The 14977-nt window shown below is 42.0% G+C and overlaps 2 protein-coding genes across 6 annotated transcripts in view; one reads left to right on the top strand and one right to left on the bottom strand.

Moving 5' to 3' along the window:
• Nucleotides 1-1197: 1197 nt before the first annotated feature.
• TMEM186 (transmembrane protein 186) lies at nucleotides 1198-14967 on the bottom strand. Of its 2 annotated transcripts, XM_068110465.2 has the most exons (7): nucleotides 14829-14967; nucleotides 13301-13399; nucleotides 13034-13135; nucleotides 3420-3848; nucleotides 3084-3206; nucleotides 2102-2197; nucleotides 1198-1997 (listed from the first exon to the last, which is right to left on the bottom strand). In XM_068110465.2, exons 6-7 carry the CDS (start codon nucleotides 2149-2151, stop codon nucleotides 1331-1333), a joined length of 717 nt encoding a protein of 238 aa, XP_067966566.1. In that variant the 5' UTR covers nucleotides 2152-2197; nucleotides 3084-3206; nucleotides 3420-3848; nucleotides 13034-13135; nucleotides 13301-13399; nucleotides 14829-14967; the 3' UTR covers nucleotides 1198-1330. The 2 variants fall into 2 exon arrangements, with proteins under 2 accessions (XP_067966566.1, XP_067966563.1); XM_068110462.2 differs by lacking the exons at nucleotides 3084-3206; nucleotides 3420-3848.
• Nucleotides 13724-14977, top strand: part of LOC137423373 (phosphomannomutase 2) — an 85090-nt gene continuing 83836 nt past the window's right edge. For 2 of the 4 annotated variants that reach the window (XM_078774293.1, XM_078774288.1), the window contains exon 1: nucleotides 14768-14956. In XM_078774293.1, coding sequence (XP_078630419.1) covers nucleotides 14815-14956 — 142 coding nt within the window. In that variant the 5' untranslated portion in view covers nucleotides 14768-14814. Of the gene's footprint in view, nucleotides 13950-14767; nucleotides 14957-14977 lie in introns of those variants that run through there. The other 2 variants (XM_078774289.1, XM_078774292.1) reach the window with 2 other exon arrangements.

Here is a 14977-nt window from a genome sequence, read left to right as displayed (position 1 = left end):
CATCTTGAACAAGTTCAGTCACTAAAACGTTTGGCCTTCACTATCAGCCATTATCTTTCTTGGGCAACCCATGTCTAAGTTGCCCTCCAAACATCCATGATGCAAAGTCATTCCTTGGAACACCCGAATTTTTATCTACTTACAAGGCCTTCATCCGCAGCTTGCTGGAGTACTACTCCCCACTCCGAGGTTGCACCCTCCCTCACACCTTGCTCAGCTTGACACCATGGAAACCAAGGCCTTCAAAATTATTGGAATCTCCCGCAATGAAGCTGAGTCTCTGGGCACATCACTTTCACAATGTAGACAGGTCAGTGATCTCTCTGTCTTCTACCACCTTGTCTTTATTCTGCATATGCATGGAAGAGGTTTCGGGAACTGAGTGGCGTGCTGGTGAGGAGGGGAGTGTCGTTGAAGCTGAAGGGAAAGGTGTATGCTGCATGTGTGAGAAGTGTTATGATTTATGGGAGTGAGACATGGGTAATGAACGTAGAGCAGCAACGAAGGCTGGAAAGGGTGGAAATGCGAATGGTTCGGTGGATGTGCGGAGTATCGTTGAGAGAGAGGAAGACAAATGATGAATTGCGAAAGATGATGGGAATAGAGCCTGTGATTGATGCTGTGAAGAGAAACAGGTTGAGATGGTTTGGTCATGTGTTGAGGAAGGATGAAAGTGACTGGTTGAGAAGAGTGATGGAAATGAATGTAGAAGGAAGTAGAGGACGGGGAAGACCGAGAAAGACTTGGCTAAAGATGGTGGAAGATGAAATGCGGGCAAGGGGGTTAACAATGGGAGATGCAGAAAATAGGGCAAAATGGAGAAGATTGTCATGGGGACCGCAAGGCTAACCCCCGCTCTAGCAGGGAAAATGGCCTTAAAATGCCTGTACCGGTACCTTAAAAATAGAAGCCATTTTTCAACAGAGAGAATATGTATGTCCTTTGAATGATCATACAATTTGGTCTTTGGGATAAGGTACATGAGTATTGCTTTAAGCTTTATCATGTATTTGTATGACCACTTACACTAAAATGCACTTATTCGGCTTTGTGAAATAAAATAAAAACAGTATCACATGTTATTTCTCAATCGAAAACCCCAGCAAAACCATATGCAAACCCATGACGATTGTACACAGCCCCCCTTTGGTTAAGGAGCCAATGGTGATGCTCTGCAATCTCTCTGACAACACAAGATTTCCTGGAAGCCTTTATTAATTTAAAAACAATTTTCACAATGTCTCTGTTTGATTTCCATCTTGTAAACCTTTATCAAAAATGGTACTTATTCTCCAAATTGCCAAAAACATTTTTAAAGTAATGAATTGCATCATTTAATTGAACCAAAAACCTGCTCAAACCGCCCCTTGTCTACAATACGCCCAAATCGCAGTGAAAGGTAGAACGCTTCATGTGAATCGTAGCGTCGTATCTGGACCAGAGGTTCACCACGACGAGTCCTCTCCGACAATGCCATCAGGTTCCTCACGGGCAGGATTACTTCCTTACGCCGGCCCCAGAATGACATGTGTGCCAGACACAAAGTGTCACCTGTGGTGTTGAGGCTAAGCCGGCCAATCATCCTCCGCAGCCAGAAGCTCATTGCATACAGCATGAAGATGGCAAACATGGCCGTGCCAACTATGAGGCTGGCATTTGTGCTGCTGAGCTGTGCTTGACTATACATATAGCACACAGGTGGCACAGCCAGCACTACAATGGCCGTTTGAAATATCTTCAGGCGCATGATGAGTCGCAACACTCGAATGGATGGCAGCTGGTAAATTACGTGAAAGTCTCCATTTGTCGTATTACCATCAGCAGGCCCTTCACCATGAGAACGTCGGATGTAAAACGGGAAGTTTTGCCTGTTCCTAAAGATTGCAAACCACGTAGAATGATGAGATGGTAATCTTGTGGTCTGCTGGCAAACGTTGGGAAATGAGAGCCCGCCAAGCACAGTCAGAGTTCTCCATGGCCTGATGCAGTATCCTATCCTGCCAATACATGAAAAGCCGTTCCATTCCTCACCACGCACTGTATTTGTCTTTCAGACAGCAAAATATACATTTGACGGGGTGTAGCATGTAGCAGCTCATACCTAGTGATGGGAGTGTGTGCACGGGCAAGCCGGCAGAATAGTACGACCATGTCCAGCACTGGATTTAAAGACTCCAGGTCAGATGCTTATTCCACCCTGTTAAGCATTCCACGTACATAAGGCAGACATAAACTGGAAGCAAAACGTAATCACCCTTTTACATCCAAAGTTGAACAATTAAAATAACCATCTAACTCTGATACTTTAAGGAAATTCATCAAGCAACTACAAGCGGGTTTTTTCCCCATATACTAAACGTATAAGTGCTAAACTTGTTTCAAAAGCACAAAATGTTCTGAGATGGTAAAGCACAAATACCCACCCTGCCAAGAAATTTGCATGGTACTGTATAAAATAACGATGTTATCAAATGGCTAACGGATAAAGCAAGTTGTGAAAATTGTTGTGGCGACATGCATTTGCTGCATGTGGTGCTGCAAGTGCCCCAAGCCTGCCGATGTTGTCATTAGTAACGGAAACGTTAAGCCTCATGTGGCAACAGAGCTGGACTTTTAAGAAACATTTGTTGCAACAAAATATACATGGTGTTTGCTTCCTTATTCCCTGCACATTGAGTTGCTTTGTTTTCCCCTCCCAACAGCGAATGGAAAACTTTCAAGTCTAGAGACATTTTAGGGCAACCCAATCCCATTGTCCACATGAGAAACAAAGTACTTTTTCAGGGAACCTTTACAAATTAATAAATTACTTTCTTCAAGTGAAGTTTCAGCCAAATTCAAAGCTGGCTGTCCATCTTAATTTCATACCCTGCACCATTTTCAGCAGCAAATGTAACTTCAGTTAATATGCGACTTTTGAAATGGCATAATCCACCACAGAATGCTTGGTGCGCATGCGCAGAAACCCCAGGAAATTGCCATGATCGGGGCAAATGTAAGTAAGACCATGTGTCCTGGATACGTATTCTTACCTCAAATGGCTTTCAAAGTTCTAAAACAAGTCAAAAATACTTGGCAAGTACCTGAGAGACAACGAAAGACGGAGAACTTTCTCAGGTTGCCGACCGGGCAGCTGGCCTTAGTGCAAACCCCCTGACCATGTGGTCTGCTGCAAAGCCCGAGTGGTCAGGCATGTGCTACACAAACTGATGACAAAACACACCACCATTTGAACTTGACCTTTAACCCATAGGGGTATTATATGTAAACACCTTGTGCTAGGCTATCAAGAGAGGGCAATTGTATTCTGACTGGACAAACCTTCGCCGAGTTATGGTGAAAATGTTTAAATGGCTATAATTAGGTCATGATCTTAAACATTAGGTCAAGGTCAAAAAAAAAAAGTCAACCTCACATACTTTGTATTTCCATTGTTGATGCCACATGTCATTCCAAAATTCCCAGCGGGTTCGGAGATGCAGCTCGGTCATTGGCAGAAAAAAGGGAGAAACATCTAAATGATGGTTTAGTATTCCTAGAGGTCGAAATAACTCTGAGGTGGAATTAAAAATTGGGGGCACTAATTGTAGAAACAAACCCTTCAACAGGTACAAGGCAAGGTGTGACAGGTACAAGGCCCCTATCCTATAGTATAGGTTGGTTAAACAAGAGATGTGGAATTAATGAGCGGTAGGGAAGGATGCATGGGGAAGATAAGATGGATACAGAGGCAGACTCTCAGGAAGGAAAAACTGGAAATTTGGAAGGAGGTGGGGTTGGGGGGTAATAATGATCATTGTTTTGGATGGGGTTGATCTGAGATGGTGGTGAACAGCTGTCTTGAATACCTGGCGGGAAGAATGACATTGAAGACTTTTAAAGGACGAAGTCATCCGCTCCATCACTCTTGAAGGACGGAGTAACAATGGACATTGCTTAGGCTAAGGCCAAGTGAGTTAACCCTATATGATGTTGCAGAAACGGTGAAGATATGTATGCCTCTTCTGCTACCCATCCCACCACCACCTCGATGAAAACTTTCCAACAAATTGGCTTCCCTCCAACAAAGGCAGGAAAATCACGAGCCAATTTTGACTCCTCTGCTATTCGGCCTAACGATATCAATGGTTTCACAATGTCCTCTTTTTTTTAACATCATTCTCCAAGGGCTACCGATCATCAAAATATTCATAATGCAATATAACTAAAGTTACCCCAATTAATTAGTATGGTACAAAAGTGACTCACTCAAATATAAACCGGTCAGCATTGCAAAGTCATGGAATTGATCATTCCTGACCTCAAGACTCATGTCTATACTCTGTCTCCAATCATCAGTTTGGCTTAAGGTTATTCTACCCTGGATATGCTGATGCTTCCATATCAATAAAGGATCTGTAATAAATCTCAAACGAGAGTTAAAGGCCGCCTCACTGGCCAATTCCTGTGCCATTTCCTCTGATTCCAACTGGCATCCTGTTTTCCAAAGCATCAACTAATGGCATCTAAAGTCCCCTCCTGGACTGGCGCACTGGTAAACAGTACATTGCTTTGGATGTTAGGGTGGTTCTTAGCTAGATAAGGCAAAAAAAAAACATTGAATTGTTTTACTCCCAACCTTTAATTTTTTTGGGCATTGAGGTAAAACTTCTGCCTGTGAAATATTTTTTGAATACATCAAGTTTTAGAGGTTGCACAGTAACTCATGGTTGCCTGATAAGCGTTGATTTCCTGCAATTGGGAAACCTCTTGCGATGTTCTGTAACAACTTGAAGCAGATACTGGGTTTGCTGTTCATCCCTTGTCAGGAGACTATTGTACTCTTCAATGAGAATAACTGCATACGTAAGGGATTTCATTTGAATCTCAGGCTAATTGGTGAGGGGGGGGAGGGGGAGGGGAGGGGAGCAATATGACCCACTTAGCTCACTAGCGTCTGATTGTCTAGTTTTGAGAAGCGGTTGACAAAATCTTTGTTTGACCTTGCGTTAAACATTCTTTCCTTATGAGCTCCCCACCCTCCCGAGTCTTTCTCCTTGCTACAATCTGTGAAACTGGGGAAGTGTTGTGAGGTCCTTGTCCTTTGAAGAAAAGTATATGAAGCAGAATACAAATTGTGATTCCTTGAGATGCTGGGGCTGGCTGTGTGAGAACCGAAATAGTGCTACTTCCTTAAGTGCCAATTTTCTCCCGTGCATGTTATCCTTATCCCTCAATAAACCTCTTGTACAGTGTCCGAGTTGAAAAGATGCTTTTTCCTGAGAGAAGAGGGATTAGGGAATCCACGACACATACACCAGAGTACAGCTGTACTGTATTCAATGAACCTAAAAACAACTTCAAAATGTGCAGTACATGGCAAGGTCATAGGTCAACTGTAATGGTCAAAATCACAAGTGTAGCAGTGGAGAATAAATAATCAACTCCAAACATTGATGTGAGCCAAATATGTGAAATTACAAACTACTAGGGCATGCCCGTACTATATATATATCTAAAATTATATCCCCCCCCCTCTATTTACATGAAATGGTTTGGTCCAAAACGAACGGCTTGCGAGTACGGTGACAATCCCCCCCCCTCTATTTACATGAAATGGTTTGGTCCAAAGCGAACGGCTTCCGGAGTTTGGTAAAGAAATCGCCATAGCGTGCACCAACGCGCAGGAAAGCGAAAGAATCGCAAATTAGTTTTAATTAGTTTTAAAACATAGTTTAACGCCAACATAGCGGCAACATAGTTTGCCAACGTGAAATAAATGAATACGCTCTCAAATGTGCCATCCGAGGCAGAGTGTGTTCGCCACGTTCGGCACACGCGATAGCTCGCTGCTCTCTGATTGGTTGAATCGTTTTTTGGACATAGCTCGGTAAGTACTTGTCCGATTAATATGAAACCTTGAAAAGGCACATCCTCGGGTCCCCAGCAATATACCTGGCAAGTTTAAAGTATATCGGACCCGTGGTTGTCGAGAAACAGCGGTCGCATACTGTAATGGTCACAGTCACACAGACAGAGATTAGTGGAATTATAGATAGATGTGTGCAACCCCTAAATTTAGTCCAAATGGCTTAAAATTTCACCACAAGGGTTTTTTCATACATACAAAATTTTTTAAGTGTTAGGAGCATGACTTATCTAACTTTCATTTTGGAGAACCATCCTATTGGATGTGTTACCTACGTCTAGAGGCCAGCAACTGTCAAAGCAGTATACTGGGATCAATCCTATTCTTTGTCGACCGGTACATCAACATTTCATTATTACTTTTTCTTATTACTTGCAAAATCGAAGATTTTTCAAGTATATTGGTCAGCTGCGTTTGTGGTTCTGTCTGTGGGTCTGTTTGTCTGTTTGTTTGTTTGTCACCGGCCTACAGGTCAAAATTCGAAACCGATCGTCACGAAACTTCACCAAGTTGTATAGGTCGTCCCAGTTGAGAAGTCTATTGTTTTTGGGGTCAAAAGGTCAAAAGGTCAACATAGGCCAAATTTCTAAAATCCTCAATTTTCATCCGATTGACTTGAAATTTTAAGAGGACTTGCATATCTGGTCACTGAATTCAACCACCAAGTATATTTGAGGTCAACATAAGCCAAAAGGTCAACATAGGCCAAATTTCTAAAATCCTCAATTTTCATCCGATTGACTTGAAATTTGAAGAGGACTTGCATATCTGGTCACTGAAATCAACCACCAAGTATTTTTGAGGCCAACAGAGGCCAAAAGGTCAACATAGGCCAAAAGGTCAACATAGGCCAAAAGGTCAACATAGGCCAAATTTCTAAAATCCTCAATTTTCATCCGATTGACTTGAAATTTGAAGAGGACTTGCATATCTGATCACTGAATTCAACCACCAAGTATATTTGAGGTCAACATCAGCCAAAAGGTCAGCATAGGCCAAATTTCTAAAATCCTCAATTTTCATCCGATTGACTTCAAATTTGAAGAGGACTTGCATATCTGGTCACTGAAATCAACCACCAAGTATTTTTGAGGCCAACAGAGGCCAAAAGGTCAACATAGGCCAAAAGGTCAACATAGGCCAAAAGGTCAACATAGGCCAAATTTCTAAAATCCTCAATTTTCATCCGATTGACTTGAAATTTGAAGAGGACTTGCATATCTGATCACTGAATTCAACCACCAAGTATATTTGAGGTCAACATCAGCCAAAAGGTCAGCATAGGCCAAATTTCTAAAATCCTCAATTTTCATCCGATTGACTTCAAATTTGAAGAGGACTTGCATATCTGGTCACTGAAATCAACCACCAAGTATTTTTGAGGCCAACAGAGGCCAAAAGGTCAACATAGGCCAAAAGGTCAACATAGGCCAAAAGGTCAACATAGGCCAAATTTCTAAAATCCTCAATTTTCATCCAATTGACTTGAAATTTGAAGATGACTTGCATATCTGGTCACTGAATTCAACCACAAATTATATTTTCGGTGAACATAGGCCAAAAGGTCAACATAGGCCGAATTTCTAAAATCACCAATTTTCATTTGATTGACTTGAAATTCTAAGAGGATTTACATATATGGTCACTGAATTCAACCACCAACTATTTTTGAGGTCAACATAGGCCAAGTTTTTTAAATCCTCAATTTTCATCCGATTGACTTGAAAATTGAACATCATTTGCACATTGAGTCACTAAATAGGGAAACTAAATATTTTTTGAGGTCAAAAGGTCAAAGGTCAACTGAAGGCCAACCTTACAAAATCATCATTTTTCATCTGAAAAATCGTCACTTTTCTTCCTGTTGACCCGAGCTTTGATCAAGATTGTCAAATTTAATCTTGATGAAATGGACAATTTGCTGTATCAATGGAAGTTTTTTTCTTGGGGGTGAATTTTGCCAGTATTGTGCTCCGCATGACGTCTTCTTGTTATTATTTTTACTATTATGTTCTACGTATTACGTTCTACGTTTTATGTATTAGTTCTCATCTTATTATTATTATTTTTATTATTATTATTATTACGGAACAATTTTACTTATTATTTTTTCTTATTATGATTATTTTCAGACTTATGACTTCACTCTCTGCAGGGTAGTTCCTCACCTCTCCTTCAAACAGGATGATGCAACATACCTCGCTGCAATACTTGAGAATATAAGAAATTGGTCATCTACCAGCAAAGTGTCTTTTTAATGCAGGAAAGGCCCACACTCTCACTTTGTCCCTCAAGAAAAATCGGATCAGCTGATAAATCCCCAAAATTGTTTGTGTTCATCCTCAGGGAGAAGCACGGTCTTTAAAATGCCTGAGCCTCACCATCAGCTCCAATCCATCTTCAAAACTGCAACCTCGAAAATCTCCCTAGAGTCCTTCATCAGCTTACGTCGGCGTATATGGCCTTCATATATACGTATAATGGAATATGGCTCCTCCCTGTGGCGTGATGCTGCTACATCCTAATTTTTTTCTATAAAATTTAGGCTTTGATAGAGCAAGGTGAAAGAGGGCAACACATCAACATTGGGGCAACAAGCTAAGGGGATGAACAAACAGAAGAGGAAGGGGAGGAAACAGTAACAGATGTGAGATGTGAGCTAGAGAGTTCATAGAACACCTTACTCCACACTCCACACTCCACACGAACACCCATAAAAATCTGAAAATCAATGTTTACATTTGCCAATTCCGACCAATTCGATTCGACCAATTCGACCAATCGACCAATTCCATTCGACCAATTCGACCATTTGACCATTCGACCAATCGCTTCGATCGACCATTCGACCATTCGACCAATTCGATCGATTCGATTCGATTCGATCGACCATTCGACCAATTAGATTTGCCAATCAATTTGACCGACCTTTGCTTGTGTGGAACGGACTGTGAAAACGATGCGGACTATATTGTCGGATACGACACACAGGACAGTGATGACGAACTCTAAATGGCATATTCTGTAATCGTGTATGTTTGATGCCATTGACTGCCTGTGTATATTTTGTCATTGACTGCCTGTGTAGATGTGAAGTTATACTGACTGCATGTGTATATATGATTTTGCTGACTGCCTGTGTATGTTTGGTGATATGAATTATTGTGACACATTTTGATGTTATTAACTGCCTGTACAAAATGATAACATGTATTTGATTATGCAACTTATCGCGAATATAAAGACAGTATTTTGCAATTCAAAACCTTTGATTCGTGTCTTACCATTCCCCATAGCACTAATTTGATACTTTCATTGGATTCCTTGTCCCTGAAAATATAGGTTTAGTATATTTTAAAAAGTTTTTAGGGTAATTAGAGGCAGAAATAGAACAAAATGTGTATTTTACAGTGGCCATTTTGAAAATCCAAAATGGCCGCCATACAGGTATCTCTCCAAATGTAAACATTGATTTTTAGTTTCCTTATGCTATAACCTTTCCAAAAATGTATAGGTTTGCTAATCTACCATGATTTTGAACGAAATATAATTTATTGACATAGTGAACCTGACTAAAATGGAAAGTTTTTGAAAATGATAAAAAGGTGATTTGTGTTCTGTAGTGTTCATGTATATAATTCAATTGAAGTAAAATAAAGATTTTAAAGGTTGTAGAAAAAGAAATTCAGAAGTTTAACGCCGTTGTGCAGCGCCTCTTACACCACCTTATTTAACATGTTATATAAGATCTCTGTGATTGGTGTGTCCTCCATGACATTCTTAAAAACAGTATGTTTCCTGTTTGGAATGATTTTCAATTTTGCTCGACTGTCAGACAGGCAGACACAGGAATTTGTTTTTTAATCTCACTCCTCTCTGCGCATGTGCGAATGGTACAAATTCAGAGCCAAAGTTCTGCTAAACGACAGGTTTGTTTTCCTATTCATGTTCCGATTTGTGTTCAAAATATAAAATTCAATTGCAATTAAGCTCTTCCTCCATCATAAACTGCCATTTCTAGACAGACATACTGACAGAAGTGATCCAATTGCTTTACCCTGCTTTTCGCTTCACATGAACGGGATAATGAGGCAGACAAGAGCAAATGGCCACACACGAGCAAGGACACACACGCACACCAAAGTATGGTGTAGGACACACACAGACAAGACAAGAGCAAGGACACACACCCGTTACAAAAGAGCAAGTGAAGGTACTCAACAAGATTCATAAATGCATTACATGAACGAATTAATATTACCAAAAAATATTAAGCAAGATACACTACTCACAATAAGTTAGGAATATTGGCAGGTTCTTCGGTGTGGTTGATTTTGTGTATTTCTAACCCTAACAACTAACCTGTTAGGTTCTAACACTAACAGCCCACATACAATGGTCTGCCTATCCCAAAAGTGAAGTGAAGTGAAACACACCCCGATAAAAAAAATCAACTCACTCCCACAATATCCCTAACTTATTGTGAGTAGTGTAATTCTGGAACAAGCATTCTTTGCGTTTGAAGAATTTATCTGCATAACAGACGATTTGCATCTGATCGTGAAGGAACCAGGAATTGGAACTATCTTGGCCCCCCTTGAGGCTGTAAAGTCTAAGGCCTTCCATGTCATTGGCATTTTGTGACAGGAGACCATTTCAGGATCTGTTTCTTGTTCACGGCAGGACAATGTTTTGTTGCCCTTCCAGTGTTTTCCCAGTTCCATTTGCCTTGCTACTCCTGCCCTCACCTCTTTGCACAACTCCTGCCCCTCCAAGTCACAACGATTCCACCAGAACACCTCACTGAGTTACACTTCCCAGATCCAAACTTCATGATTGCTCTATTCATCCATACCATGCCCCCTCTTTCACATGTGGAACAGTCTTCCTGAGTCGGCCATCACACGCTTTTCCAAGACTTGTTCAAACCTGCTGTCCAGCGACAGTTATTGGTCTCTCCAATTCCCACTTCTCAGCTTTGCCACATCTGCTAAGACCTTGGACCTATCCTTCATTTGCAATGCCTCCTCATGCTTTGGTGCATACATGTTCTCCCAATTCCTCTCCGCCCCACTTTGTCTGTTCTTCTTGTTCTTCTACAACTCTCTCAAGTTGGATGCCTGTATTGAATAAACAAATAAAAATAAAATCAAGAAATCTCATGCTCAACATGATTGGCATTTCCCACAATGATGACAAAGCACAAGGCCCGTTTCTTGCACAGTGCAAAGTTATTGGTCTCTCTGATTTTCCCAACTATGCTCCCTCTTCTCTCGAAACAAAATGACCCTTCCCAGCTCCTCCAGAAGGCAAACATTCTTCCAGAAACCCCACCTCGTTAAACTTCCAAAAATGAGAGTCAATGCACACACACTTGCATTCTGTTTCTGGTTCTCTTGTTTTTGGAACTGCCCACCTGAAATCCCATTATTCCCTGCATGGCTTTAAGGAGGTGGTGCATCACAATCACACATCATCACCCATCCCCATCTGCAATCTTTTCTATCCCATTCACCCTAACTAATCTAACCAATCCAGAATCATAATACCCAGAATCACTGTTCACCTTCACTCATTCGTTCCTCTTTTTCCTGCCTGTGGAATCCACTTCCACATTCTCTTCAATCTCGTTCTTCCCTGCTGGTCATCAAAATAACTCTGCTGGTCATCAAGATAACAGATTGACCACCATATTGGATCATCCCCAATCCAAAACCATGATCTTTTATACCCGTGTTAACCTTCCCCAAGCCCACCTCCTTTCAAATTTATGTTTTTACTTCCTGAGAGTTTCCTTCTGTATCCATTTTGTCCACCCCACGTGTCCTCCCCTACCCCTCATTCATTCCCACATCAAATGTTTTCCCAAGTCTCCCTCTATTTTGTCCTTCATCCCTGTCATTGGTGTTTCCTCCCTCTATCTAGTGTTCGTTGTTGCGCCCTAATCTGTTCAGTGTTCAGGCTCTTCCACAAGCCTCGACTCTGTGTAGCCAAAAAAACCCAAAGCTCTAACTTGCATGTGGCTGCATTTCCTTCCTGCCACCTTTTCTGTCCATTCATTCCCTTGCTTGTATCCAAATGTGGCACGTCTGCTCATTGGCTTGTTTTACCCTCTGTCCTTGAAACTTGATCTTGTCTCAGGAAATATAGCAACAACAACAAACATCAACATCATTGGACACAGTATGCGCTGGTAAACAATTTCCAACTCCTTTCAAGAGATGCTGCAAGATATTTAACCTTCATAATCCAAAGCAAACAATGACAGAATCTGTGCAGCTGAAGTTTTGCGGAGGAGCATCCAACGAGTAAATGAAGGATTTCATTTTCAATGCCACGTGGAGAAAATGTACTGAAAAGCAACTGAAGTGTAACGGGCCCAGTTCAGAACGACTACCAACGCGGGAAGAGGTTAATTTGGGGGAACAATGGGGCCTAAACGTTTTATAACGTCACCGTAGTTCATTCCGAAAGAATACTGCGACTAGTGTGCGGTATTCTTCAGCAATATTATTGCCAATTGCCAACTTATTGCCAATAAGCAGAGTTGATAGTGTTAGGACGAAGGACCATAGGTTGAGGGTAAAGATGAGACTGGACAGTTCTTTCAATCGGAGAGTGGTTGCTGCATGGAATGGTCTCACCAGAAAGGTAGTGGCAGCACGGAGGGGGTGGATAAGTTTAAATGGGATTTAGATATCGGTACTTGGATCCCCTGGGGTATGGGGATGGTGGTGGTTCGTGTGCAGACTGTGGCCGATTGGCTGCATCATATTCTGGGGAAGTGGCAGTGTCAAGGTCAATGATACAGTGCCCCCCCCCCCCCCCCCCCCATTGCCAGTCAGCTGGTACTCATTTTGCCAACCACAAAAGGATGACAGGCTGAGTCAACCCACCCGGTGTTAATTCAACGTCGTGAAAGGGGCTCGAACTCAGGAACCTAAGACCCCAAGCCAGCCACCTTGACCGTTAAGCCACCACCAGGCTTGGTATGCTCTGGGGATATTTTATTTGTTTGTGTGTGGATGGGGTTGGTGCAGCACGGGCAGGATGGGCCGAATGACCTCTTCCTGCGCCGAAGTTCCTCGTGTATCCTTGTGGAGGACTAAAAACAGCATGTCTCACCTTACTTTCTTTTCCCCTCTCAGTGTAGACACCAAACCGCAATCACAGAATACAATGAGAGTCAACGATGGTCCATGATAGTTGATACTCTCGAGTTTTGATCTGTCCATCCCAAATTCAGAAACACGAGATGTAAACACGAGAAGTATTTATAATTCGATGAATGTAACTGAAAACAACTAAAAACCTCGCGTTGTTTATTAAACCTGCCGAAGCTGTACCGTATATAAAATTCTTAATGCGAGAATGCGACGTTGGCATACATACCAGACAACGAGCTTCACCAATACACCATTCAAGGCACGATACCCTCCAGATGATACGTGGTGGTCGTGTATTGAAGTAAATAAATAAATTGTGCTTCTCCTATAAGAAAAAAACAATAACAATAAAAGAAAAACCCAATAACATCAAATGTATCTTCTCAGAGAGTGGACGTAAAACGGAGTGGGAGAAATTACAAGTTCATTCAAGCGATACATCTCCAAATGCCATAGGTTGGCAATTACCACAAATCTCGAATTATGAAAACACTTACAAAGAATATTTCGAAGAAAATATTGCTGAAGAATAAATAATTGTGAAAAGACGTAGATTAAAAAGAAACACCAACATATTAATATTTACTACCAACAACAACAACAACAACCATATATAGAACGAAAAAGGCACTCGGTGAGTCGGTGGAGCGCATACCTACACCAGAGGTGTCATGATGTAAATTTGGAATTCCTGGCCCTCGAATGAGTTTCATTCATTTTCTCAATTCGACTGCTGTCGATGTCGACCGTTGTAAGTACGTAATAAATAGATGGCCCATCCGTGCCCGGGGAGCCCTGCGTGCCCGGGGGGCAGTTATACTATTCGTACATCTACAGTGACGATTCCTTGGGATTGTCGTGCAATATAAGAACAGGTAAATGTTTAATATATAGTACATGGTAAGGTGTAATCGGTAAGGTTTCCGTAGTGTAGTGTCTATCACTAAGGTTTCCATAGTGTAGCGGTTATCACATTCGCCTGACACGCGAAAGGTCTCCGGGTCGAAACCGGGCGGGAACACTTTTGGGTGGAACTACAGGAGGACCACGTGAACCTGTAGGGGGCTTGTCGTATGTGGTTTGCCCTTTCTTTTCTTGCAGGTTTCGCAGGTTCGGCTAGTTCAGCGCAATATTTTCAAATTCGTTCAGGGTGCCGGCGAGAACTCGCCTACTCTTCAAGAAATACACTGGAATCCTTAAGGTCCACCATCTAATGCTGGCAGCTTAATCTACTATATAAGAGAGATGTCTGTCTGTCTGTGTCGCCATTTTTCTCAGAGATGGCTGAACGGATCTTCGTCAAACTTTCAGAGGTTCATCAGTGAGTGCCTGGGAGTGTTTTCGGCGAAAAAAAAGATCGTTTTTTTGGAGTTAAAAAAAAAAAATCGCTCGATAGTGCCGAAGCCTTTTAAAATTAATGACAGTTATATACAAGTACACATTCGCATAAATAAATACCAACCAATCACCATACATTTGAATACAAATAAAGCAAACAATTCAGGAAGTGTACGAATTTGTGTGTACGGCTTCTTCTTCTTCCTGCTCGGCATCACAGTTAATTCAGAAACGTAATGAACGCCACATTCACCCACCAGCATATATATATATATGTACCCCCTTCCCTCCCTCCCCTCCCCTCTCCCTCTCCATTCCATCCTCCTCCTCTCTCCTTCCCCCCTCCCCCGCCCGGCAACGCCGGGTACCTCTGCTCGTATCCAATAAACGGAGTGCGTTGTGATGCAACACCCTACCTGTGAGACACCTGTGCGGCACTTTGCAGTCGGGTCGGGAATCGAACCAAGACTTGACAGGTGCGCCGTTTTCAATCAGCCCTCGGGAGTTCATCGCACGTTGAAAGCACAAAGAGCAGCTCTGACAGGTGGGTCTTCGCCGCAGCGTT

This window comes from Myxine glutinosa, chromosome 3 (genome assembly GCF_964187855.1).
Source record: "Myxine glutinosa chromosome 3, kmMyxGlut1.1, whole genome shotgun sequence".
Taxonomy (NCBI): domain Eukaryota; kingdom Metazoa; phylum Chordata; class Myxini; order Myxiniformes; family Myxinidae; genus Myxine; species Myxine glutinosa.
Note: the sequence above shows the minus strand (reverse complement) of the source record. Positions and strands in the feature narration are given on the sequence as shown.